The sequence below is a fragment of the Schistosoma haematobium genome, chromosome 1 (genome assembly GCF_000699445.3).
Source record: "Schistosoma haematobium chromosome 1, whole genome shotgun sequence".
NCBI lineage: Eukaryota > Metazoa > Platyhelminthes > Trematoda > Strigeidida > Schistosomatidae > Schistosoma > Schistosoma haematobium.
Genome location: NC_067196.1, coordinates 75201467 through 75227304, shown reverse-complemented (window position 1 = coordinate 75227304; position 25838 = coordinate 75201467). Strand labels below are relative to the sequence as shown.

General features: G+C 37.2%; 1 protein-coding gene across 2 annotated transcripts in view; it reads right to left on the bottom strand.

The window, feature by feature from the left end:
- Positions 1 to 22856, bottom strand: part of CTDSP2_2 (CTD (Carboxy-terminal domain, RNA polymerase II, polypeptide A) small) — a 34779-nt gene extending 11923 nt beyond the window's left edge. The window contains exons 1-5 of one of the 2 annotated variants that reach the window (XM_012939872.3): positions 21875 to 22856; positions 19854 to 19952; positions 16223 to 16372; positions 12800 to 12985; positions 6628 to 10084 (exon numbers count right to left, since the gene is read on the bottom strand). In XM_012939872.3, coding sequence (XP_012795326.1) covers positions 9104 to 10084; positions 12800 to 12985; positions 16223 to 16372; positions 19854 to 19952; positions 21875 to 22564 — 2106 coding nt within the window. In that variant the 5' untranslated portion in view covers positions 22565 to 22856 and the 3' untranslated portion in view covers positions 6628 to 9103. Of the gene's footprint in view, positions 1 to 4492; positions 16373 to 19853; positions 19953 to 21874 lie in introns of those variants that run through there. The other variant, XM_051209686.1, reaches the window with a different exon arrangement.
- Between the last annotated feature and the right edge of the window lie 2982 nt (positions 22857 to 25838).

The following is a 25838-nucleotide window of genomic DNA, read 5'->3' as shown; positions in this document are numbered from 1 at the left end:
CATTTCCGTGTGTAGGTATATGTGAAGGCCAAGTATCTGTAAACGTTTTTTATAGAAACTATCAGTAGGTTACGTTGCTTTATTATCAAATTACATTATTTTTAAACTAGAAAATGGCAAGTCATTGGTTTATAATAATGAAATTTATTTCGGAATACTTTCGATTAGTAGATAATTGGAATCAATCTGAAGTTGAATCAGTTCGAACCTTGGTCGAAATAAGACTACCAAATATACACGTTAGTATAATTCAAAAATGTGAAGTCGCCGGTTTTTTGCTCATGTTGAAACTAACATAGAACTTTTTAGTTAATGGTCATAGTTTGTAGTATATAAGTCAAAATATCTCCACCATTTGAACATCAAGTATTTATTTTGTTTTCGTAATGTAAATCCCATATTAAATGCAGGAATCGCTTTCGATAGTCTAATGACAGCTTTGAAAGAAGTTTTTATTGGTATATGAGTACCATATTTAGTAGAACATATTTTAATAATTAATGCGTGAGTGACGATAGTTAACTATGTGATATCATGCAGACCGCATAAATATCCACTACTGAAATGGTATAGTACATGTTTTCACAATTTTTACGTAAGATACTTCCTCTTAAAAAAACACTTAATAAATTAACCTGAAGTATCTGCATGATAAAAGCTATTACACAGTTGATGGAATTATTGTAAAGCTTTGACTTTTCTGATTTCCCCAAGTTTTACACACATTAACTTTGTAACTTTCACAAATATACATTATATACGGACTGTGACAATAACTCGAAGAAGTGAAAATCGGTTAGCAGGCATAATGATACAACACTTCGCACTATTTAAGTTATTATTTATTTTTGTTTTTCACAAAAACGTATTTCATTTCGTATTAAATAATTTTTGATGGTTGAACTTTACGATGCTTTACGTTTCAATTGATTACTACATGATAACAAGAAAGATGAAAAAACCAGTTGTTTATATTTCGTGCGACAGCCCAAGGAAACATTTGATTTTAGACATCTCCAGTAACTCCGTCTGTAGAATTCCTAGAGTTACTATTGGTCCAAAACCCGGATAAGGATGAAGGGTTGGACACAGAGTAAGCTACCACATACCATATAAGAGAAACATTTCTAAAAAACGATAACCAGAAAAAATCATTTAAACCATTGAAACTCTCTCCTGCGAGTCGAAAGATCTCCATTCAGAAGAATTATGGCACCTCATGGTGGAAGTCGATATTCTTCAAAAGTCACTAGGCCAGTGCTTCCTCTAACAACCAGATCAACAATTAATATGGGCATGTGGAATGTCCACACAATGTAAGAGACTGGGAGCTCCAGTCGAATAGCTACGGAAATGAGAAGATACAATATGATAGTTCTCAGAATAAGGAAAACCAGTTGCACCTAAGCTAGATAGAAAAGTTTGGATTCGAGAGAGATGATGTACACTAGTCATCAAAAATAGAAACTTCGCACACTCAGGGAGTTGCACTGATGCTGTCCAATGGAGCACGAAAAGCATTTAAGGGGTGAGAATCTAATGGACTCAGAATCATCAAAGTATCTTTCAAAATAAAGAAAGAATAGATTATAATGAATGTTACTCAGTGAAGAAGATAAAGATCAGTCTCATGATAGTACAGGACAATCACTGAAATTCAAGAACAGAGGAACAGATGAGTAGAATACTTCGAGGAACTCTTCAATAGACCAGCTGCACTAAACCCTCCGGATATCGAAGCAATACACACTGACTTTCCTATCAATGTCACTCCACCAACTACGGACGAAATTAGGAAGGTACTTCATCAAACAAATCAAGAGTGGGAAAGCAGTAGGATCTAACAATATACCAGTCGAAGCACTGAAGTCACACATTGAAATAACTGCAAATATACTTCATGTCCTATTCAGAAAGATTTGGGAAGAAGAACAAGTGCCACTGACAGACTGGAAAGAACAATACCTCATCAAGATACGAAAGAAAGTAGATCTCAGCATGTGTGACAATTAAAGAGGAATCACACTACTATCGATACTAGAAACAGTTTTCATCAGAGTTTTGTTGAATGGCACAGCTTCCAGATCAGTAGATGGGACTCCGTACGGCTCGATCGTGCACAGACCGAATCGTGACACCACGGATCATTGTTGAGTAATCAGTTAAATGGAATTCATTGGTATACATCATTCTCGTCGACTGAATTCTCGGGTATTGATCTCCTACCAGGAGGTCCACTTATCGACTTAGAATACGCAGATGATATAGCCCTGTTTGGTGAAGACGTTGACAAAATGCAGAGTCTTTTGGTAGCACTAAGCAACAATGCCTCTAAATGCAAGTTGTTGCTTCAGGACTGGCCTGCGCCAACACCTGAACTAAGGATAGGGAGTGAAGTGGTCGAACGCGTCGACAACTTCACTTATCTTGGAAGTCTGATCAGCCCTAATGGGCTGGTATCGAACGAAATCTCAGCACGGATTCGAAAAGCTCGTTTGGCTTTTGCCAACTTGCGTCACCTATGGCGAAGGCGAGATATCCGTCTATCAATAATAGGACGAGTATACTGCGCGGCAGTCCGTTCTGTCTTACTTTACGGCAGAGAAACATGGCCTTTAAGAGTAGAAGACACCCGTAAGCTACTAGTATTTGACCACAGATGCCTTAGAAATATTGCTGGCGTCTGCTGGGATCACCGGGTAAGTAATAGTGAGGTTAGACGCAGGGTGTTAGGGAATGATGGTAAATCAGTTGATGAGGTTATGAATCTTCATCGACTGAGATGGTTGGGCCACGTGTTACGTATGCCTGAACACCGATTACCACGTCGTGCAATGCTAACGGGTGTTAGAGATGGTTGGAAGAAAGTTAGGAGCAGGGAAACTAACACGTGGCATCAGTGCTTGAAGACACTAACCTCTAGTCTGAGCCATGTTGGTAAATGCAGACTACTTGGTTGGGGTCCGCGTGACTTTCGTAACCGATGGTAGGAGACTCTTGGTGACATGGCTCAGAATCGATCACAATGGCGTCGGTGTATACACTCCCTGTCTTCCCTTAAACTAAGAGATTAAAATCACTTCATATCTTTCTTTCTACTAACTAATTCTTTCTTCCTGTACTGTATCCTTATATGCAATCTTTCTCATATATATTACCACCTTTGACCTAACCACTCCTATGAATCCGGTGTTCATCTTGCTGTGCTAATGAGGTATGGCAACCTGGACCGATGCATATATGTGCCTGGTCCTACGTTGTAGCTGACTGACTGACATCATCCTCCTTACCTATGAAAAACGTTTGATGGTGTGGATAGGACAGCATTATTGAACCTTCTTCAACATAATGGTGTGATTGGCTGAGAAGATTGTCAACATTATACGGAATTCATACGACGGACTGCATTGCACGGTTATGAATGGAGTACAGCTGATAGATGGATTTCAGGTGAAGACTGGTATCAGACAAGACAGCTTACTTTCCCCCGTTTTCTTTCTTCTAGTGGTTGACTAAATTATGAAGGCTCCGACATTTGAAGGAAAGCACGGAATGCAATTAACAGCTTGGATGGAACTAGACGATTTGAATTTTACAAATGACCCCATACACAGCAACAAACGCATGTCAAGACAGCCAGTGAAGTGGCAGCAGTCTTTGGATCAGTAGGTCCCAACGCACATAAGGAAAAAGGTAAACCATTCCTGTTTTATGGAGCTGAAACTTGTAGAACTATAAAAACCATCATCAAAAAAGTACAGTTGTCTTCGCTAGATACTCTGATCGATTGGTTAAACATCATCAGCGACGACCTACTGTGACAAGACAAATTAAATTGAGACGCTAGAGGTGGATAGAATATGCACTACGGAAATCACCAAACTGCATCACGAAGTAAGACATAACATAGAATGCTGAAAGGAAAAGAAAAGGAGGACGACCAAAGAACACATTGCATACGGAATTGGAAGCAGACAGAAAAAGAATGAATAGCAGCTGGGAAGAATTATCAAGGAAAGAGTTCAATGAAGAATTCTGATCGGTGACCTATGTTTCACAAGGACTAACAAACGTAAGTAAGAAAGTAAGTAATTAATATATTCACTCTTAAATTGGTTAATGATTCAAGTACTTCAAATTTCTAACTTAAATTTTCATTTCATAATGGATTTTTAATGACAATAATTGATATATAATTTATTTTTTCCTTACATACATGTGATTTGGCACTAACTTTTAAAATAAATAAATCATTGCCATTTGTAGTTATTTTCGACATAATGGTCAATAAAAAAGATAACTATATACAAAAATTAACATTTATCCATCCTGATAAGTTTATTGTACTGAATGTGTTCAAGTCAAAATGAATCATTGGTAAAACAGATCAAAGAAGAAAGACATTTAGAAAAGAGGTAATTAAAGAATAATAATTCACAAAGAAATAATTCAATGAAAAGAAGTTAAGGTTTCATTCATGAATAAAAGAAGTGTTAAGTTATAAAGGTAATTAAAAAGGGATCAAAATTAAAATAGATAGATAGACAGATAGATAGATGAATAAATGGATGCATACTCAAAAATTTTTTGCATGTTCTTTTCATTTTACTGTCTGTACTTTAATGATTCGCATTTGCTTTTGACAATCTTAGGTCATGGTATTTTCACTAGTGTTTTCAATGAACTTTTATTCTGTTACTGTATATAACGATTCATTATTTGGGTTTAAACTGGTGGGTAGATTTGATTAATATGTGTAGCAGTATATTTGTATGTACACGTGTATATATGACTTAACGTATAATTTTGCTTACTTACTTACGCCTGTTACTCCTAGTAGAGGAGCATAGGCCGGCCACCAGCACTCGCCATCCAACCCAATCCTGGGCAATCCTTTCCAGTTGCTATTCATCTTTATGATGACTGCTTCTTATTCCCGACGTAGTGTGTTCCGCGGTTTTTCTCTTTTCCGTTTCCATTATGGATTCTAATTTAGGGCTTGTCTCGTGATGTAGTTTGGTGATTTCTGAAATGTATGTCCTATCCACTTCCAACGTCTTTTCCTGATTTCCTCCTCAGTTGGAAGCTGGTATGTTCTCTCCCACAGTAGGCTGTTGCTGATGGCATCCGGCCAACGAATATCGAGTATCTTACGTAGACAATGGTTTATAAATACTTGTACCTTTTTGGTGATTCTAGTAGTAGTTCTCCACGTTTCAGCTCCGTACAGTAGAAATGCCTCGACGTTGGTATTGAAGATTCTGATTTTTATATTGGATTTCAGTCATTTGTTTTGAGTTCCATATGTTCTCCAATTTTAGGAATGCTGTCCTTGCTTTGTCAATCTTCGCCTTTACGTCTTCATCAGATCCTTCTTGTTCATCGATGATGCTGTCTAGACAGGTACCTAAATGACTTCACATTTTCTCCTTCAAGTGGGATTGGATAGGTGTTCTCCGTGTTGTCTTTGAGGGTTTTGCTTCTTCTCTTGTGTATGTTGAGGCCTACTGATGCAGAAACTGCTGCTACATTGACTGTCTTTATTTGCATTTGCTCGTGTGTATGGGATAAGAGGGCTAGGTCATCTGCGAAGTCCAAATTGTCTAATTTCTCCATATGCGTTTCACAGCTTGTTCCGTACACCCCGACGTTGATTGGTTCTTATTGACCTTAAATTTGTCATTGTTTACTTCTTTTCAGTAGTAGAAGTTAACAATAACAAATCTAAGGTCAATAAGAACTAATCAACGTCGAGATGTACAGGACAAGCTGTGAAATGTATATGGAGAAATTTGAACACTTCGGTTCTATCTGAAGTTTCTGCTGATGTCGTTCAGAAGAACGATGAAGGCTCCACGACCAAACCATCCAGCTTAGAGAACAAAACTCCATCAAAATACTTATTTCCTTTGATAATGTTGTATTTAACCGTTCTATTTTATTTCAAGTTAGGTTATTTAATACACAGTCAAATAAACTATTCTCTTGCAAACCATTTGGCATGTATCTCAGTAATATTATTATTGACTAATATTTTGTTGATATCACCTAGTAATGCCAAAATAACAATGGCTATGTAGTATGTGATTCCTCACAATCTTTAATGCTTTCTATAAACAGTGAAAGTACTTTATTAACAAGGTTTAATTTGAGATTACTTTTTTTTACGGTCATAACATGGTGTTTAGGAAATTATATTTGTATGTTACTTATCGACTAAAATATATGAACATTTTTCCATTTTATTTTGAAACGTACATATTACTTATAAAATATATGCATTACGGTTAGAATATTGTAGATGCTTTATTTCATGCACAACTAAATATTTAATACCGAACATAAAAATGTGGATTAGTTTGTTTATCGCAATAAATATATCGTTTCCATTGACTTTTGCATATATTTATATCAATGTACACTAATATACACTTTCAATTAATAAAACTTCATTTTATACAACTGAACTGGATATGACAAATTCAACTTTGCATATATCATTAATAGTACAATTGTAAATAAATGATAAATTATACATGATGAAAATATTCAACAAACTGATGAATTATAATGGAGTTTAATATTTAAACTACCACCATTAAAATGTAGAAGTCAAGTACGACTTACGAGATTAATTGAATTGATTATTGTTACATCATATATCTACCAAAAAAAAACATAAAGTACAAACGATAATCATAGACAGCGACCGGATTACACATTATTAAATCCTTCATGTCAAGTCATAGTAACCATGTTGACTAAGAAATCTTAAATCAGATGAGTTTCAAAGCACTAATAATCAAATAAGTTCATAATAAGTAAATTATATATAAACACTATCAGGATGATTTCTAATATGAAGTTTCAATCAAGGTGAGAAAATAAAAATGTGGAGCATATAAAACAAGACTCAACAATTCATCTTAAGTCCTTAAGTCAACATAAAACATAACCAGAACTAAAGTTCATTTGTCTTCTCCCTCAAAAAAATGACTAGGTATAAGAAATCCAATGTAGTTACTTCGATCGAAAAACAGGATACTGGTAGGAAATAATTAAACATGCTCAGTTGATTGGAAAGAAAATACTTAGACGAAAAGTGAAATGAAGTAATAAGCATTTCAGATAAACACCCAACATATAGGAAACAATTATTCAATGACTGAAAGACAAGGAAAACCCAACAAATCAGGAAGATGATGGGATGAAGGTACATCCAGCTGACGAGTCCCAAATAGGACAAAACGTGCATCTTGAATCCCACTGCTAGCCACTATCCATCTTTGCTTAAAAATCAGGAAGATTACTAGAGATACGTATTATGAGGGGGTGGCTCAATTGTTGGCGCATTCGACTTTACCTATTGCATGGTTGCAGCCTTCTCCAGTTACCTCGATATTTGCAAGCGAAGATTATCACTAGGTCTCAATAAAACAGCATAGGTTAAAACTCAGTAAAAGAATCTGTACCCAATAACTGAGAATCACTAAAACTTGGAACTGTTTCAACGATAAGAAAATAAATTATACAATAACACAATTTATTGTTCATTCAATTTTTTCTTTCCATTAGAATACAATAAAAAGGCACCAATACATACAGATGTAGACATGTACAACCTCAGTCTGACTGGTTCAATCTTTGAAGAAAAAAGAAACACTTAAATTCATGTATATGCTACAAGAGTATTGTGCGTTACTTAATCTGCGTTTAAGACAAAGGTGAAAATCTGAAATAGAAGTCGTAAATGAACAATTTCACATATACAGTTTGATATATATATAAAAGCGTAAAATGAATGTAAATGAATAAAAGGAAGATAATAATTGTGTAAACTAATCACTATATATATATATATATATAAATATAATATGTGTGTATGTGTATACATCTGATTAAGCTGATTGTTCTCTCTATTTTAACTAATAAATAAAATAGCACAAAACTTAAAAGTTTAAAATGGGTTGTCCATAAATTCCAGATCAATGTAAATGTAATAGATGGCGGCAGTAATCAATTACATACAGACCGGGATGGGAAAAAGGTAACGAATAATAAAGATATGAAAAAAATGAATGGGAGATGTTACGATAATTCAGAGTAAAAAGGTTTTAAGAAATGGTATGTAGGGAAATTAACGCTCTAAGTATATATACATGTGTATACATATATATATATATATATATATATATATATATATATATATATATAGCACCTTGAGCGAAATGAAATAAATCTGATCTACTGAAATTAATGGTGTTATTTGTGAATGAGAATAAAATGAAATAGAGCAAAACAAAAAGTCAAACAAAGGCAGATCACACAAATAACGACTGATTTTATCATATGAAACAAAAATGTTTAAAAAGTACGAAAACAGAAAAAGAAGATGTATCTTCATTAGTAGTATTGCACAAGTGTCATATATATATATATATATATATATATATATATATATATATATATATATCGAAAGATGGATTTGAACAAATATTCAAATAATTATTTTATTGGTGTGAACAATAATGTAAGTGAAATGTCGGATAAAACACGAAACAAGCAAAGAATAACTGTACATATTCACTACATTATACTAACAGAGAGATTTATATGGAGGCTTTTTCTTCAATGAAGAAATCAATTTAGACGGAAGTACAAATAAGGGTAAAGATAACATATTTACTGTGTTTTTTCTCATGTATACATGAATATATACATAAAATATTGTATATATATATACAATATAGATGTGTAAATTCACATGTATAAACAATAAAGGAATTAAAATATTCTTAGTAGAACTAGAAACATTTGAAGAAACACTATTAATATTTTTGATTGAGCAGAAAGAATAAGTAATTGGCAATATATAATTGTTATTACACATAATACATTAATAAATTCACTTGTCCATATCTTCTTCTTTTTTAATTAATTGCTTGATAGGGAAAACAATAATTTTCAAAATATGAAACTATCAATTGAGTTATTCTGATGTTCTATTATAATGATTATTAAATTAATAACAAAATTGATATTCATATTTTGGCACAAGGATTAACGAAAAAATAAGACGTATTACAGTGGTAATAATACAATATTATTGATTCTTAATAGAATGATTAATTTTTGGAGTAAGATCACTAGTAGATGAATGTGTTACATTTACTGTTGATGAACCAGAAGAGGTAGAAGATGTGACATTTGGCAATAGAATAGGTGTAATTAATTTATTTGGTGATGATGAATGATGATTTTCAATTGATTGGATATGAGGGGTAGGTTTAAAACAATTTGAAACAGTACCAAATAGTTTATTTGAAGGATTTTGTTTCTTTTGGTATGTACCTAATAAAGTTTTATGTCCCATGGATAAACTCTGAACTGAGTATTTTGTAGATGGAATGTGAGCCAATTTATTTGTTAAGGGCAAAGATGAAATTCCTGGAGATGCAGAGGTTTGAGGTTGTGTAATTTCATCGGATGTGAACACATTTGAAACAGATGCAACTGTTTGAACAGAATTTTTAGTTAATGTTTTTGTTGTTGAAACACTTGAAGATGATGAAGTGACAGGGACATAAGGTGTTAAGGGTAAAGGAGCTGAAAAACTTGATTTTTCATTATTTTTCAACACAGGATTCAGTGAAGGACCACTAACTTCTGGAGGATCTAATTTAGTAACTACAGCAACAGCATCCGTAATAGTTAGGTATTGTGTTTTGTTCTCAGCAGATATTGATACAGTCAAGGTTGTAGATGATTCTTTCGAAACTTGTGGGTGATTATCTCCAATGGATACAGGCAGTGGAGAAGAAACATTTGGACGTCTTATATTCGAGATTATTGAACTGGCGTCATGGGATTTACCACTGCCAGTTGAAGTAGTAGCCGGGAATGTTGCGTGTGTAAAAAGTCCTGGAGGTAGACCAATTGTACCGATAGCAGCATAAGGCGTAGGAGGAATATTGTTTTTTAGAAAATCAACCACGTTAGGTTGTGTTGCAAGTTTTTCGAAATAAGGAATCAAATCAAGTAGAACACGATCGTTCGCATCATCAAACCATGATGAGATCTGAACCTGTATGATGATGAAAGAGATAACTTTTGAAAAACTTACTGAGAAATAACAATACAAACAAAGAAATAACAGAAAAATAAATTTCATCACACAAAACAGCAAAGAGTGAATTTATGAGAAACGACTATACAATTTTTAGGATTTCAAGTTCCTGATGATACATACTAAATATATCTCAAAAAAATTAAACATTGACTCTCATTAGTGCAACAGAAATGAACAAGATAGATGAAATAGAGCAAGTGCGATCACAGTGCTGAAGATGCATGCACTCTCTAAGTTCCCTTTATTTTGAATAACTTCCGTCTTAATATCGTTCATTTGAGAGCAGTGTATGTTAAGCGACTAACTAGACATTTTTCGAACACGAATTTCGTTTTACAATCACCACAAAGGGTTGGTTGAACTCCCTCAACAAGAAATAGGTCTATGATTTATCTGAAATAATATCTGGAAAGAAAAATGGAACATTGTAAAGAACGACCTAACTAGTTAATAATGACCCTCCCATTGTTAGCTAACGATTTTTAAACCCATACGACGCTAGTATGAGTACTAAAAAACCAACAAGAGTATGGCAAGTCCGAGGTAACAGAAAATATATTAACTAGATGAGTTTGTCATAAACACTTTTTGAATTATAATCTAGAACCACTAATTAAAGTTTGAAGTAGAGTACATGAACGAAGAGTAACTCTTCAAAACAAGTCGCTTAACTGTTCCAGTAACCATCCTTGGAAATGTCGAAACAGGCTCTAAAGTTTTAATCATTCTAGTACCCGTAACCACAGAACACCTAAAAAGAGCTCAGAAACGATGAACTAAATACGAATGTTAAAGTTTGAAAACAGAAGCATAGCTACTTTTGTTTACGTCTAACGGGAAAACTAAAACATGTCGAATAAATCATTAATTAAATTTGTTAATCCTAAAGTGCTCAGTGCTTCTGCTTAAATAATACTACCGTCAATACGCGTTGGTTCCCCGAAGAATTTACTTAGTTTAGCAAATATATAGTGCAACTGGTTGGTTAATCTAAAAGAGAGCTTCAGCACAATTGCAGAAAGAAACAGACAAAACGATAACCTATCTTGGAAAAATATAAAACGTCAAAGCATACTCTATGACAGATTCTTATTTATATAATGCTAAGAGTTTCCAATCACTGATTTTAAGCGTTTTGAGGATACTGATTGTGAAATATGTAGTGTAGTACATAGCTTAAACCATCAGTGATTATTTATCCGACTGGTTAACACAAAGCAAACTCACGTTACCTCAACTTAAAATCTTCAACAACCGTAAGAAAAATTTGAAACTACCTTCGATGAAACTCTACGATCATCTGTTCATATAAAAATCAAAACTCAAAGCAAGTGAGAGAACGAATAAGCGACATAACATTCTATAAACAAACACTAAACAGCAACAGCTTCATTAGGAACAGAAAATCATTGGGATTTACTTACAGTTGTATGAAAGTCTTTTCAATCAGTCAAAGCCTGATGTTGATACAGCTTATGATGTACTACAAATAATCAAAAGCCAAAGTTGTCTCCAGAGTAAAGCAGAATGTTTAACATTTCGAATGCTGCACACTTTTGTTTATAATGCCTAAACGACTCTCTACCTTGTCAGCCTAACACGATCAAAACGTCAAATACTCTAAGTATTTCTAAAATTCTTCTATTCAGGAGATTTATTAATGACCAGGAAGTTAGCTGCTCGAACTACACTTCATGTGACAAGTGTTTAGCAGTCACATAATAAAATGAACCATAAGGCAATGTATTTCATTTCACAGTAGATAGCCGCTGAACTAAATACGCCAATTTTAGATAAGTTAAGATAAGTAACTACTTTCACAAGTATAGTTATAAAACGTTTAGGAAGTGATAATAATGCCCATTACCAAATATAATAGAAATTTTCAAATGCATGTGCGTAAAATATTCAGAGGAGGAGGAAGTACCTGAAAAGGAAATTGGATTAGAGGTGGTCTTAGTGACCTGGGAGAGTGACCGCAGTGCCCAAGGGACAACTGCTTGAGGTCGGTCACACACGACCTTTTTATGGATAATTTTTGTGTTAGCTCCGTACTTTTTGGGACCTTACCGCCGGAGACGGATATCCATGGGATAAGGTGAGGTGTGTATTTTTAGGAGCGACCTTTTCTAACCCCACCCCTCCTTGTGGGAAGGCAGCATCGCTGTCATGCTGGTTGTCTGAAGGAAACACATTGCTGCCATCACACCTCTGTACAGTCAGCAGTACGACTTCACCTTCGGACCTTAGGTTTGTTGCTTTTAGTCTTACCGCTCTTCAACCGACCTGTCTGACATGATAGGACCTTGAGGAACGGTTGTTCCAGCCAGTATAGCTCGGTTGCTTCACGATAGGCAAGCCCGACCACCACGTCAAGGTAGCAACAACGGTCGGGGCGTAAAATATTAACGCTAACCTAATATAGTTCGTAAGTAATATTCATCGTATAAATACTGGCTAAAATTATACCGTAAGTAGCACGTGGACCAAAACACTATTGCCATCTCTGGTGTTGTTTTTTCTGAGCTAGATGGGTTAATTGAGAATCCTGCAGGGTCGTTTTGGACCATTTGGTTTAGGAAACAAAGCACTGACATTAAAATTTCGTTAAACATCAAGGAATAAAAACCGACATATAATAATAGTATTAATAAATTATATTTAGCTTACTGCATGACTTGCATGGAACATATAGGATGCTGGTGAATTATCTAAAATAACAACTTGGTTGATTGGTCTGCCTAAGTGACTAAGATCCTTTACATAATTACCTCGATGATATACACAAGATTCTCTAAATAACCGGTATCGGAAAGCATGCCATTTATCAATGAAGTCTGCAACTGGATCAGCATACTAAATGAATATTATGTAACAAGAGAAACAGTAATAAAATTTATCACATGTACACATAAACCAACAAATATTTACGTAACAGACTTTACTGGTAAATTCGAGTATTCCGTCATCTATTAGCATTTATTGTCATATTTGTGTGCAGCTGGGATACTGTCACGGTGCACATACAGGAGCAGGTGATCTTCATGAGGAGACACTCCCCAAGCCTTTGACTAAAGGGTTTACTTCACACGGCAAGAGCAGAACGTCAGAAGATTGAATCCCACAGTGCCTGACGACCAAACATAGGTTCATACACCATTCATTCCCTCAAGATCCCGGAGCCCATATGCGCTATTAGATTGGAGTCAGAGTTCTCCAACTCCCCCAGGTGGATCCTCTCTCTAAGTTTAAAGTAAGACGTTCGCTTTCAGTCCTCTCACTCCCCTAAAAAACATGTTTCCCTGACAGATGTAGAGAAGTGTCCATAAGAGAGGATTTTGAAAGTGGAACCGGACTCTTCTCGACCCGTATCGACTAATCTACCTGACGAGGCGGATCTTAAGGAACTCCAACTCCTGAAGCGTTACAAGTTATCAAGGTCAGGCGACTTACTCCTGGCTCCTCTTTAAAGAGAATGGTGAACATCTGGTTAGGAGACTGATTGGGTTATTTAGAAAGGTTTAAGAGTTAGTGTTCCAGATTCGTGTAATGAAGTGGGAGCAGAAACTGTTGGGAGATAAATCTAATTCCGATTGCATCCAAGTACAGCATTTACTTGCACCATTTGAATCCAAGGTACATTTATAAGACTGACTGTGACATTTGCCCACACTCACTCTTTGTGACGGCCATTTAGAAGTAGTCGAAAAGTCCGTGCATTTGGGTAGTTGTGCGAGTGCTGGTGGTGGTATGGCTAATGAGATAAATCTATGCATAATGGAAGTGAGGGTGGCTTATGCCGAACTGTGTCATCGTCGGTACCATCACGAGGTCAGTCTGGGTCCAAAATGTTGGGTTTACATCACAACAGGGACAGGAGTTTTGCTATATGCTTATGAAAACTGGTCCCTTCGATTTATGGATTTTTAGCGATTCTCCGAGTTCGACGATAGTTATCTTCGAGTGATCGATAATATCAAGTAGCAAAACGATTTTACTAATGCTGAGGTTTGGGCGCAGCAGCCATAACTTAGTCACTGTCACCAACTTAAAACATCAGCTTCGGTGGCTTGTGCTTGTGTTACGAATGTCATTCCAGTGGCATACGCACAGTATAATATTTGTGGACGCTGAGAATGGGTGGAAAAGGCAGAGGTGGTAAGTTTATGAAATGAAGTCGTGGTATGAGATAAAGCTGCATAGGACGAATCCGGTTGTAGTTTACTTTGAAACTGTTCATAAGTGAGAGGAACTCCTTTAAATGGAAGAATTCTTCCTAGATGTACTGTACTGTGTATCCTACTGTAACCGATTCCCGTTCACTTATTTTAATTTACTAATTTGTTTTGATTATACTTCCTTCTCCTCCCCATATTTCTCCACAATTTCATTTCCTTACTCGTGTGGAGAATATTATTTTGGTCCCCAGCTGAGCTAATACTTATGTATTTCGTCACACACCAGACCACAAGGGCTGATGAGACTTCCAAGATAAGTGAAGCGGTCGACACGCTCAACTACTTCGCCCCCAATCATTAGTTCGGGTGTCGATGCGACCCGATCCTGAAGTAACATTTTGCATTTCGAGGGGGAGAATCGCATGTCGAACATGCTTGCATTGTTGCTTATAGTGGTCAGAAGATTCTGCACTTTGTCAGCGTCTTCACCAAATAGAACTATGTCATCGGCATATTCGAGGTCAAAAAGTGGATCTCTCGGTAGAAGTTCAACCCTTGCAAATTTAGATGAGGAAAGTGTCATCTCCAAAAGCACGTCAATGACGAAGTGAAACAAGAATGGAAAGAGTGGACAGCCCTGACGAACACCACTCGAGGTAATCAATTCTGATGACAGTTCGCCATAAGCCTTTATAAGGTTAATGTACTTCTTTCAGTGACAAACACTGCCATAGAACCTCACGATCAACAGAGTCGAATGCCGCCTAAAGGTCGAGATATACTACTAGTGTGGAGCATCTGAATGTGTCTAGGTTCTAGGACCTGACATAGTGTAAATATTTGGTCTATACAACCACGTCCAGGTCGAAAACCAGCCTGGTTTTCTCTAGTCTGCTCTTTACGAGCTTTAGTTAGGCGTCGAAGTATTATTGAAGCTAATATTTTAGACACTATATTAGTCAAACTGATTCCTCTGTGAATGTCACAAGAGGACTTTTATCCTTTCTTATAAACTGGCACAACCAGTGGTTGAGACCAGTCAGATGGGATTACGTCGTTCCCAAATTCTACCTAAGACCTCAGTTAATCTCACTGTTAATACTGAACCATCATCCATAAAAATCTCAGGAGTAAATCTGTCAGGGCCTGTTGCTCTCCCTCGCTTCAGATTTCTTATAGCTATAGTAAACCCACTGTATGAAGACATTTTTGTATCTATCCCTCTAACAATGGTTCCTCGTCTTTATTGAGGTCAGCAGAAAAAAATCGACTTGCAGATAATTTACCACAGACTGATACTGGATAGAGAACCAGTGAAAACTGGGAAAGTGAACAAGTATTCTTTAATTAGAGATTTGGTAGCGATTCATAAGTAAGTTCATACATGGAACTGAATACAAAACGTTTAGCTCTCATACAGTACAATACCACTGGGCCGTCGCAAACCAGTGCTACATAGTTCCCAACTTGAGTTGCTTTACGATGCTCTATGATCATGACCGGATCCCAACAGTACATAAACACTTTACCATCAAGTTAATCGAATACACGAGTCATAGCTTCTTACTAGAACTATAAAATAACTACTTCGTTTCTCTAAGTTTTCACGTTTGATTACAAATATCCTGTCATAGAACCAAGTAACTTCATCCACAAACGAAGTTACACAGTTTGGTTTACTAATACGTCTGACTGGATAGAATGATGGGAACACTCAGTACCTATTAACGTTCCATTCGATTGATTATCCAAGGTTGTTGTTGCTCATGTTGTTCATTCATGTTTGTCGACCTAACTTGAATAGGAAATCATTATTATAATTGGTAAATACGGTAGATGGAGAAAGAATATGGAGATCAAAATATTAATACGTGAACGAATAAACAGATGAACAAATTTTCGATAGAAAATTCACCTTAGCTAAACTAGCAGTAAACAGTACGCATTCATATAGATCGGCCATGGTCGACAAGAAGAGGTCAACATGTGGTCGCTTTAAAACATACACACGGTGTGTGACTCCATCTATTTCAACTCCTACTTTAAAATCAGCATGTTCGATTACCTAAGTAGAAAAAAAACAATAAACAGTAAGTTCCATGAAATCAGATTAACTCAAAATGTATAACCGCTAATAGGAAAAATGAGCACTACTTGATAAGATCAACACAACTTTAGGTATTGAATAAGCAGTTTTTTGATTGCTGTTTGGCAAAAATCTCCCTCCATAAAACCGGTTCTCATGAGAATCCCTAAAACCTATTCATGCGCATCTGTTAACCCTAGTAGACGTTGAGCAAGAATTCTTCGAAGGGCAGTTCAACTGGCCTGCTGCTTCGGCAACATCGGCCAGACTGTCCTGCCCTCCATGGTCGGTGACGACTGATCCACCAAATGAGGTGGAAGTCTGCCAGGAACTCCAACTCTTGAAGCGCTACAAATCACCTGGTCCAGATGACTTACCTCCGGCTCTTTTTAGGGATGGTGGTGACTTTCTGGCTAAGGAACTAACTGCATTGTTTACAAAGGTCTGGGAGCTAGAGAGTGTACCAACGTCATGGAATGAGTCGATAGTTGTCCCTATCTTTAAAAAAGGTCCACGTCGTTCCTGTAAAAACTATCGAGGGATAAGTCTACTTCCGATTGCGTCCAAGCTATTGGCTTCCGTCATACTTCGTAGGTTGTTCGAAACCCGAGAAAGATTGACTCGCGAGGAGTAGGCTGGGTTTTGTTCTGGTCGAGGATGTATTGATCATATCTTCACCCCCTCCAAATGTTAGAACACCACCATACTTATCAAAGGCCAACAATCGTAGTGTTTCTTGACATCAGGGCTGCCTTCGATTCATTGGATAGGACTGTTCTCTGGGATTGTCTATTGAAGAAGGGTGTGTCTGAGAAGTTTATTAACATCCTAAAAGCCCTATATACAAACACCTCAGGAAGAGTGAGGGCATACAACCACCTCTCTCCATTGTTCCATTCGAGCAGTGGGGTTAGGCAGGGTTGCCCAATCTCACCATTCCTCTTCAACTTTGCCATCGATGACATTCTGGAAACAGCTCTGATGAATGTAAGTAATGGTGGTGTGGATCTGTTGCCTGGAGAAAGACTTCTCGACCTTGAGTATGTGGACGATATTGTCTTACTGTGCGACAATGCCCAAGGCATGCAATCCGCACTTAATCAGTTGGCAATCAGTGTCCGTAGGTATGGTATGTGCTTTGCACCTTCGAAGTTCAAAGTACTTCTACAAGACTGGCAGGACCCTGATCCTGTACTCACCCCGGATGGTGAGCAGATAGTAGTCGAGAAGTTCGTGTATCTGGGTAGCTGCATAAGTGCTGGTGGGGGTGTGAGTGATGAGATCAATGCACGTATAGTGAAAGCCAGAGCGGCTTATGCCAATCTGGGCCACCTTTGGCGCCTTCGTGATGTTAGTCTGGCTGTAAAAGGCCGGATCTATAACGCATCGGTGAGAGCAGTTTTGCTCTATGCTAATGAAACCTGGCCTCTCCGAGTTGAGGATGTTAGACGACTCTCTGTGTTCGATCATCGCTGTCTCCGAAGGATGGCTGACATCCAGTGGCAACACCATGTTAGTAATACAGAGGTTCGGCATCGTGTGTTCGGGCACAGAGACGATAATGCAATTGGTGTCACCATCTTGAAACACCGACTTCGGTGGCTTGGACATGTTCTCCGAATGTCGTCCCAGAGAATTCCACGTCGTGCATTATTTGCCGACTCTGGGACTGGTTGGAAGAAGCGGAGAGGTGGTCAGTGCATGACATGGTGTCGTGGCATGAAAGAAAGCTACAAAGGACTGAGTTGTGCTGGTCCTTCACGACTCCCTGGCTGGGGTCCGAGAGATGATGCTACACAGTGGCTAGAGACGTTATCAGATATGGCTCAGAATAGAAGCCAGTGGCGATCCTGCTGTAACCTTCTTTTACTTCGTAAAAAGTGGTTGTATCTTCCTTAACTGAAAGATTTCTTTTGATTGTACCTTTCCGTTCCCCGATTATTACTATTATTATTATTGCACTACCTTACACCAATCTCTTCGTTATCGTTCTTTTTTTAACGCTCCTTACCTTTTTTCTTTTTCCTTCTCTTCAAGTTCTCATTGTTTTGTGTGGCGCATATATATTTGGCGCACTCTTGTACCAATATTTATATGTTCAAATAAATAAATAAATAAATAAATAAATAAATAAATAAAAACAACCATTTGCACAAATTCACGAGGGCAAAGACTCTATTAAGATCATGAAACCTGATGCTTGAAACGGGCTAAAGACTGATGACTTCGGTGAGTGATGCAAAAAGAGGTGACACTTTGTTCAGAGGATCAACCACATTCTTAAAAGTGATACGAAGAATGAATTAATTCGTCAAACTTCAATTAAGTATTACCACATTTTCAAAAGGACTTGCCTAACGTATGAGGAAATCATTGGGGTACTAGAACCCAGTGGCTACCTCTGTACTACCCTTACTTACACTTGTTACCACTCGTTGAGCATAGGCCGGCCACCAGCATTCTTCATCCATCTCTGTTATGGACAATGCTTTACAGTTGTTTCCAGTTGATATTCATCCTTTTCATATCTGCTTCCATTTGCCGACGCAGTGTGTTATTCGGTCTCCCTCTTTTCCGTTCCACATCAAGATTCCAGGTTGACGCTTATCATGTGATGCGACTTGCTGGTTTCCACAATGTATGTCATATTCACATCCAGTGTCCTTTCCTAATTTTCTCTTCAGTTGGAAGTAGGCTCTTTCTCTCTCACACTACGTTGTTGCTGATGGTATCCGGTCAACGGACATTGAGTATCCTACGTAGACAATTGTTTATAAATACATACCCTTTTGATGATGAATGTGGTAGTTCTTAAAGTCTCATCTTCGTATAGCAGAACTGTCCTGACGTTCGTATTAAAGGTTCCGACTTTGGTGTTGGCTGACATTTGTTTCGAGTTCCATATGTTTTTCAGCTGTAGGAATGCTGTACTTACTTTGCTAATCCTTGCCTTTACGTCTGCATCAGATCATCCCTGTTTATCGATGAAACTGCCCAGGTACGTGAAGGTTTCCAACCCCTCCAGGGCTTCCCCAGGTAGTATAAAAGCGCAAATCGTGTTGGTTTTCATTCAGGACGTGAGTGTACTAATAGTCCTCTAATTCCTTAACCTCATGAAGCGAATAAACGCAAGTAGGCAGTCGAGAAGTTGGTAAGTTTAGGTTACTGTAAGAGTACTAACAGCAGTGTAAAATATGAAATTAAAAAGCATATAAAAAACCAACAGTAAAATATGGCAATCCAAACTACGTTTGATGTCATTTGCTTGACTGTAAAAAGTCTGGTGTATAAAATAAAAATAAAACTTTAAACCAAGTACGAGTCATATACGTCTCAATAGTGAACTGACTGATAAATTAGCCGTTAATTAACTATATATATATATATATATATATATATATATATATATATATATATATATATATATATATATATATATATATATATATAATAGACTTACTTTAAATGAACTATGCACCAAAGTTTCGTCCAAGTCAATTACAAAACACTTTTTGCTTTTGTCTGTTTCACTTTTCGGTCCAAGCAACGCAGCCTTTTGCTGAGGGAAAATAAAAGTAAGAAAGTCTCAAGATTTGGAACTAGGTGTATATATAATTTAGTTAATACAATGCAAATGATAACGTGCAATAAGCTTACTTCATGAGTGTTATAATAAGTAAACTTACATTTATGGTGAGATTGCCATAAAACAGAAAATTACTGAGCTTAAATGTGGAACCTGTATGATACTTTTTTAATGGTAAATACTAGTAAATAAAGAAATTTACTAGACGGTATTGAATCTGCATGTTACACCACACTAAGTGGTTTTTCCTTAAAAGGTTTAATATATGCGATGTTCACTGTAATTTAATATGTATACGAGCTACTTCGTTATTACACCTAGATAAATAAAAGCTGTAAGACCTGGTTATAATGTGTGCACAGAATGAATGTATAGTCTAGCATATACGCTAATGTTGCCGATGAATACATTTCCTGCCTTTCTTATAAACTCAAATATAGCATTATTAATTTACCTTCATTTCCTCCCTAAATTCTATCTGTTGCTTAAGACATTCTCCCCACCTTTATTTTTTTTTACTATGACTAGTTATTACTTTATTCCTTTGCTTTTCTCAATACATATGTTATGTTGTACTGGTGTGAAGAGTAGCAACTTAGGTTGATACATATAAGTACTAGATTTTACCTCATTACAGCCATTGCCAGGGAGGTCCCATGCACTGCCTTCACGTGTCGGGGGTTTTATTTACGAAATTGAGAGGACGAAAAGCGATTTTCTGGCACTTTAACCGGGTTGGTGGACACGGCGAGTCCACCTAGGGGGGTTGGAAAATCCTGATTCCAAACCAATGGGCTCCAGGATCCTGAGGGAACAAATGGTGTATGAACCAATTATTGGTCACTGGCTACCATAGGAAAGTATCTCCTGACGTTGCTCCACTGCCTTGTGGATCAGACCTCTAGGTCAAGGGCTCCAGCTGTGGCCTTCTAAGAAAACCACCCAGTTCGGTCTGGGTACTCGGGGAGTATCACAGTCCACATACAAACCAAGTGACTTGTGTGGTGCATATGAATTCGATGCCCCTTTGTATCAATATTTTTATCCATATAAATAAATAAAACTACCGCATCAGTGACCAGTTTTTGAGTTCCAATCACTTATTTACAAGCTTTCAGTCTGCTTTAGTTAAGAGAACTCAGTAGCACTAACATTTCTCTCGAGGGATGCTATTACCTGTCTAGTATACGAAACTTAGTGAATTGGATTTCATTTTATACACCCTTAATTTGAGTTAGCTCCTTATGTTGAACGGCGGATTTAAATCTGCGGGTTAGTTTCCAGAGGTCGGCCACCTTATACTATGTGAAGTACAACTAGTGACTGTGGATAATCCCAAGGAAAACGGTATTCGATAAGTACCCCGTAAGACCCATCTCCAACTTTTAACTGGACAAACAACGGTGTGTTACAATGAATCGAAACATGAAGCTACAATCCGAACTATTTGGAGGTTGACGTCACCAAAACACGCTGAAAAACTCAAGATTACAGGGCTATACAGTAGAAAACTAGTTTCCAAATGTTAATCACAATGATAAAACCCTCAATGCTCGGAACCAGTAGTTGGGGGATCAAGGTGAAAGCAAAGGGATGGATAGAGAAAGAACATTTGTATTATTTAATATTCAGACAATAATGTCTGCGTCACTGGCTTTAATTTGAGGAACATCATCCGATTTAAGGGTAGCTTGGACTCCAGATACAAACAATATTTTGTGGTAAAATTCACAGATGACTAGAAGTATGAGCGTCTAACTTTGCTCGTTTCATATTTTTGAAGATAGATGATAAGCTAGGTGGGTTGGGGAACAATAATTACTCAATGTTAACTAGTAGAGTCGAATTGTTAACTAGGCAGAATAAAGCAACAACCAAATATCCAGATAACTCACCTCTCCAGAATTTACTGTTTCCAGTACTGCTTGGTTTGGTAATGGTGAGAACACAAGGGATTGAACTGTTTCTGAGTGTTGTTCTGCTTCAGGGTGGGAAATATCGCTTTTTAAGGGCCTGGTAACAGATATCCTTATCGTGGAATCACGTTGTTTTGTCTTGGACAAATTTGACTCCTTTTTACGACTAAATCTAAAACTGTGCCAACCTGAGTGCTTTACTCCATTGGAAGGTGCACTTATCTTAACTGTACTTGCCCGTTTGGTTTGTGAAAGCAAAGCATCTGTTATAAGAGCACAAGAAGGTAAGTTAACAACTGGTTGCAGTTTAATTGAACCTGAGTCATTAGATACTTGGGATGGCTGAAAACACTGTGAACCTGCATTTTTTGAAATGCTAAGAGATTCCATTGACTGGATAGCACTGGTAGGAAGAAGTCGTCGGTTGTTATCAAGTGGGGGATGCTCCATTGTATTACCACATTCTGATCCGGATACCAGACACCCACAAAACATTGTATTCAGTGACTTTTGACGAGGACGATCGCTACCCCGAGATGCATGAGGATGTTTGGAGCTCCGGGCAGCCTTCTTTTTTGGATACTGTTGCTTCTCAACAGAGGCATGTATCGGCTGGGGATCACCGTCTTTATTGTTGTTTTGTTTTACACTATCATTCTGAACAAGCATCTCTACAGTGATGTCACTGGTGAGTTTTTGAACCGAAAGAGATGCTTTTAAATGCAACTTGCAGTGAGTTTAGTAACTGACTTTAGAAAAGGAATAAATCCATTAGTTATCTTTAACTTGAATTAGAGCTTTCGTAACAATAACCAAAAACGTCTGTCAATTAATTCTTTTGGCCTTCTCATATAGTTATTCCGCTTGGGTTGAGAAATTGTGTCTTGCATAGTGTTCACTGCGAAGTCATTTACCTATGAGTATGTATGGCTAAGTTTACTGTAGACAACTACTTCAAAATATGTGCTTCTGAGATTGCTTATTGAGCATGTAGTAGAGTATTCAAACTACGAATTACACTGAAACTTTTATCGAGGAGAAACAGTGAATTGACTATTCAGTATGTTCTGCTGACATCAAAGCTCTTGAAGTATGATACGTCGAAAACAAACATTTATGAATACCATGAGTTTTGAGAGGAACCATATATTGATGGGGAGTTTAGATGTATGAATGAAAAATGACTAAGCCGAATATTTAGAAGAGAATATATGTTCCACTTGTCTCACTTTACTCGGGTAATTTGGTTAGAAAGACAGGTAGTTAGAGAGAATAAAAACCGTCGTAGACTTAATTGTGGTATTCATTTAGCACCAGCGAAGAGTTAGGACATCCTCTAAGTCAAAATCGTTTAGTTGCATCCAAGTTGTCGATTGCATTCCGTACTTCTTATCAGATGTGGTGGTCTATAGAATCCAATCGACCACCAGGACAAAGAGAAAGGGCGTGAGTAGACAGCCTTGTCTGACTCCGGTCCTCACTTGGAATGCGTCTGTCAGCTGACCTCCATGCACCACTTTGCAGTGTAGTTCGTCGTGTAAATTCCGTATGGTACTGAAGACCTCCTCGGGCACTCACTCTACAGTCCCAAAGAAGGTTCCATAAGATTCTCATATCCATACTGCCAGTTTCATCGTGGCAACTACCAGGTGATCTGGAGTTATGACTGCTCCTTTCCTGGTTCTCACACCCTCCATTGACTTTTTGAGTATTTTGGTGGTGCGAATATGGTCAGTCTGACTCTCTTTAGTGTGATTCAATGAGATTTTGGTAGCTTGTTTATGTGTTTGTCGGGGAATATTGTGCCACCTATAACAAGTTTGTTGAATGCACGCGAATTCGCGAATCTCTCACCACTCTTGTTCATTTCTTCTAGCCAGTCCATGTCGTCCCATGATATTTTCATATACGCGCTATCCATTACGACGCTGAAGTTTCGGTATCCCATCAGGATCGCTGGGTCCTTTCCTGGACACTTCACTATAATTGATTGTCGTAAAATTGATCTTTTTCGTTAGTGAATATAAAGCACTGGATATCATTCATCGTAATCCCCATCTACTTTGCTTCGAAGGATGCTTTCCTGATTCTGGATCCATGGCATTACCATATTATAATTGCTTTCCGTGCTTCTTTTTACAGCATCAGTGCAACTCGTGTGTGATAATCATTTTCTTTTTCATGACTACAGTAAAACAGAACGTTTTCTGGATGTAATCTTTTCAGTCCAGTTTGGGTTCAATGGATTTATCTTATTCCGAGCACCTTCAAGTTGTATCACCACATCTCCATAGATATCTGATTAGTCCTCATAGTCTCTCACATTATCCGAACACTTCAGGTACCTACACTAAGTGTCATTCTGGTTGTTAGAAGGGGCCTCAGCCTCGTGACATATGAAGAATATCGGCTTTTACCCTGAGATTATTGTTGGATGGTGAACTAGAAAATGGAGTACCACTTTATATATAAACAGCTTTCACCCAAAATATTGCGAGACCCTCTTGTTTTCTATTTTTACAAATGGTGCAATACTTAGGGTTATGATTTAGAACTTTGCGAATTAATCCGAAGCCGCTTCAGTGGGTCAGAAAAATATACAGCGTCACACAAAGATGCATGTACTGTATCGTAAATTTGAATGAGTTACAAAACCTGCTAGTTGGAGCCTGGTTGAGGATGTTTTGAGTAAACTCTCGGTTTTGAATAAAAAATAAATGAAGTAACCGAAATCTCTAAATAATCAAAGGGCGACATGACAAACATGTTATGCTGTATTTAGCTCAGTATGGATTTCCACCTCACTACAAATCCAAAGCAAGCGGTTTCTCTGTCCATTGTGATGTGTCGACATCTGAAAGAAAGGCATTAAAACGTAGGCAAAATCGTTCATTTTTTCGGACATTTTATAGACTACAGGCTGTCTGAACACGAGCTTTGAGTGAAAATTCGAATAATAGTGAGGTGATTCAAAGGTGAGTAGGAAGCAGTCAATTGGAAAGCGGAAGCATACGACTTACCTCTTCACGACGATTCATAGATCAACTTCAGATTTATTCTCTCTGGTAAGTAGTTCTTGTAGTCATTGATCAGTGGAATTTCCATTTAATATACCTTAACCATAAATGGGATTTGTGTAATCATTTTTATGGGAATATTATAAGGAATTTACATGGCAAGCATGCATAACCATCTGCTCCTCTAAAATGGTATGAGGCCAAACAATCAAGAAAACGCATAAACTTCAACTTTGTTTAGTAGGTTATTTTGTGCTTATTCAAATGACCAATCGCCAACGTCTACCATCATTTTGATGTGCATGTGACTGCTAACATGTCTATTTGACTAGGTCTATGGACTTTATAGGTCCAATCAACGGTTCTCACGACTGACTGAAAAGTAAATCCAAGTGACATGCAAAGCATGACAAAGCAACATACTTGCTATAACGTATAAAAACAATATGCCTGGTATAATAGCAATAGAAATATAACCGCCCCAAATTCCTTCGTTCAGGACATTCCGATTGTAAATGACTTAGTTACGGGACTTATCTAACACGTATGCGAAATTAAAGACTATGATATACCAATAGAATCAAACAACCGAAACGTAAAACGACCTTTGTACACTCAACAGTGAAAAATACATTCGACTGTAATTGGAACTCTAGTGCACTCAGATAGATATGGTCAGATCGTGCGTTAACCGTTAATGTCCTACTTTAAGTTTTTCTGGTCACATCAAATTTTTGACTATTACATTTGGAAAGTCTTCGTTCTTATGAAAATAACCGAAGTTATTTGATGGATGGTTAACTTTTAGATCGAATATAATTAATTTCCGATGTTTTGGATACATTTATTTTACTCGGGCTCTGAACTCGTTTGTTTACATCTCTGACCATGGACACTTTCGGTTTCGCACTGCTTCGGTTTAGTAT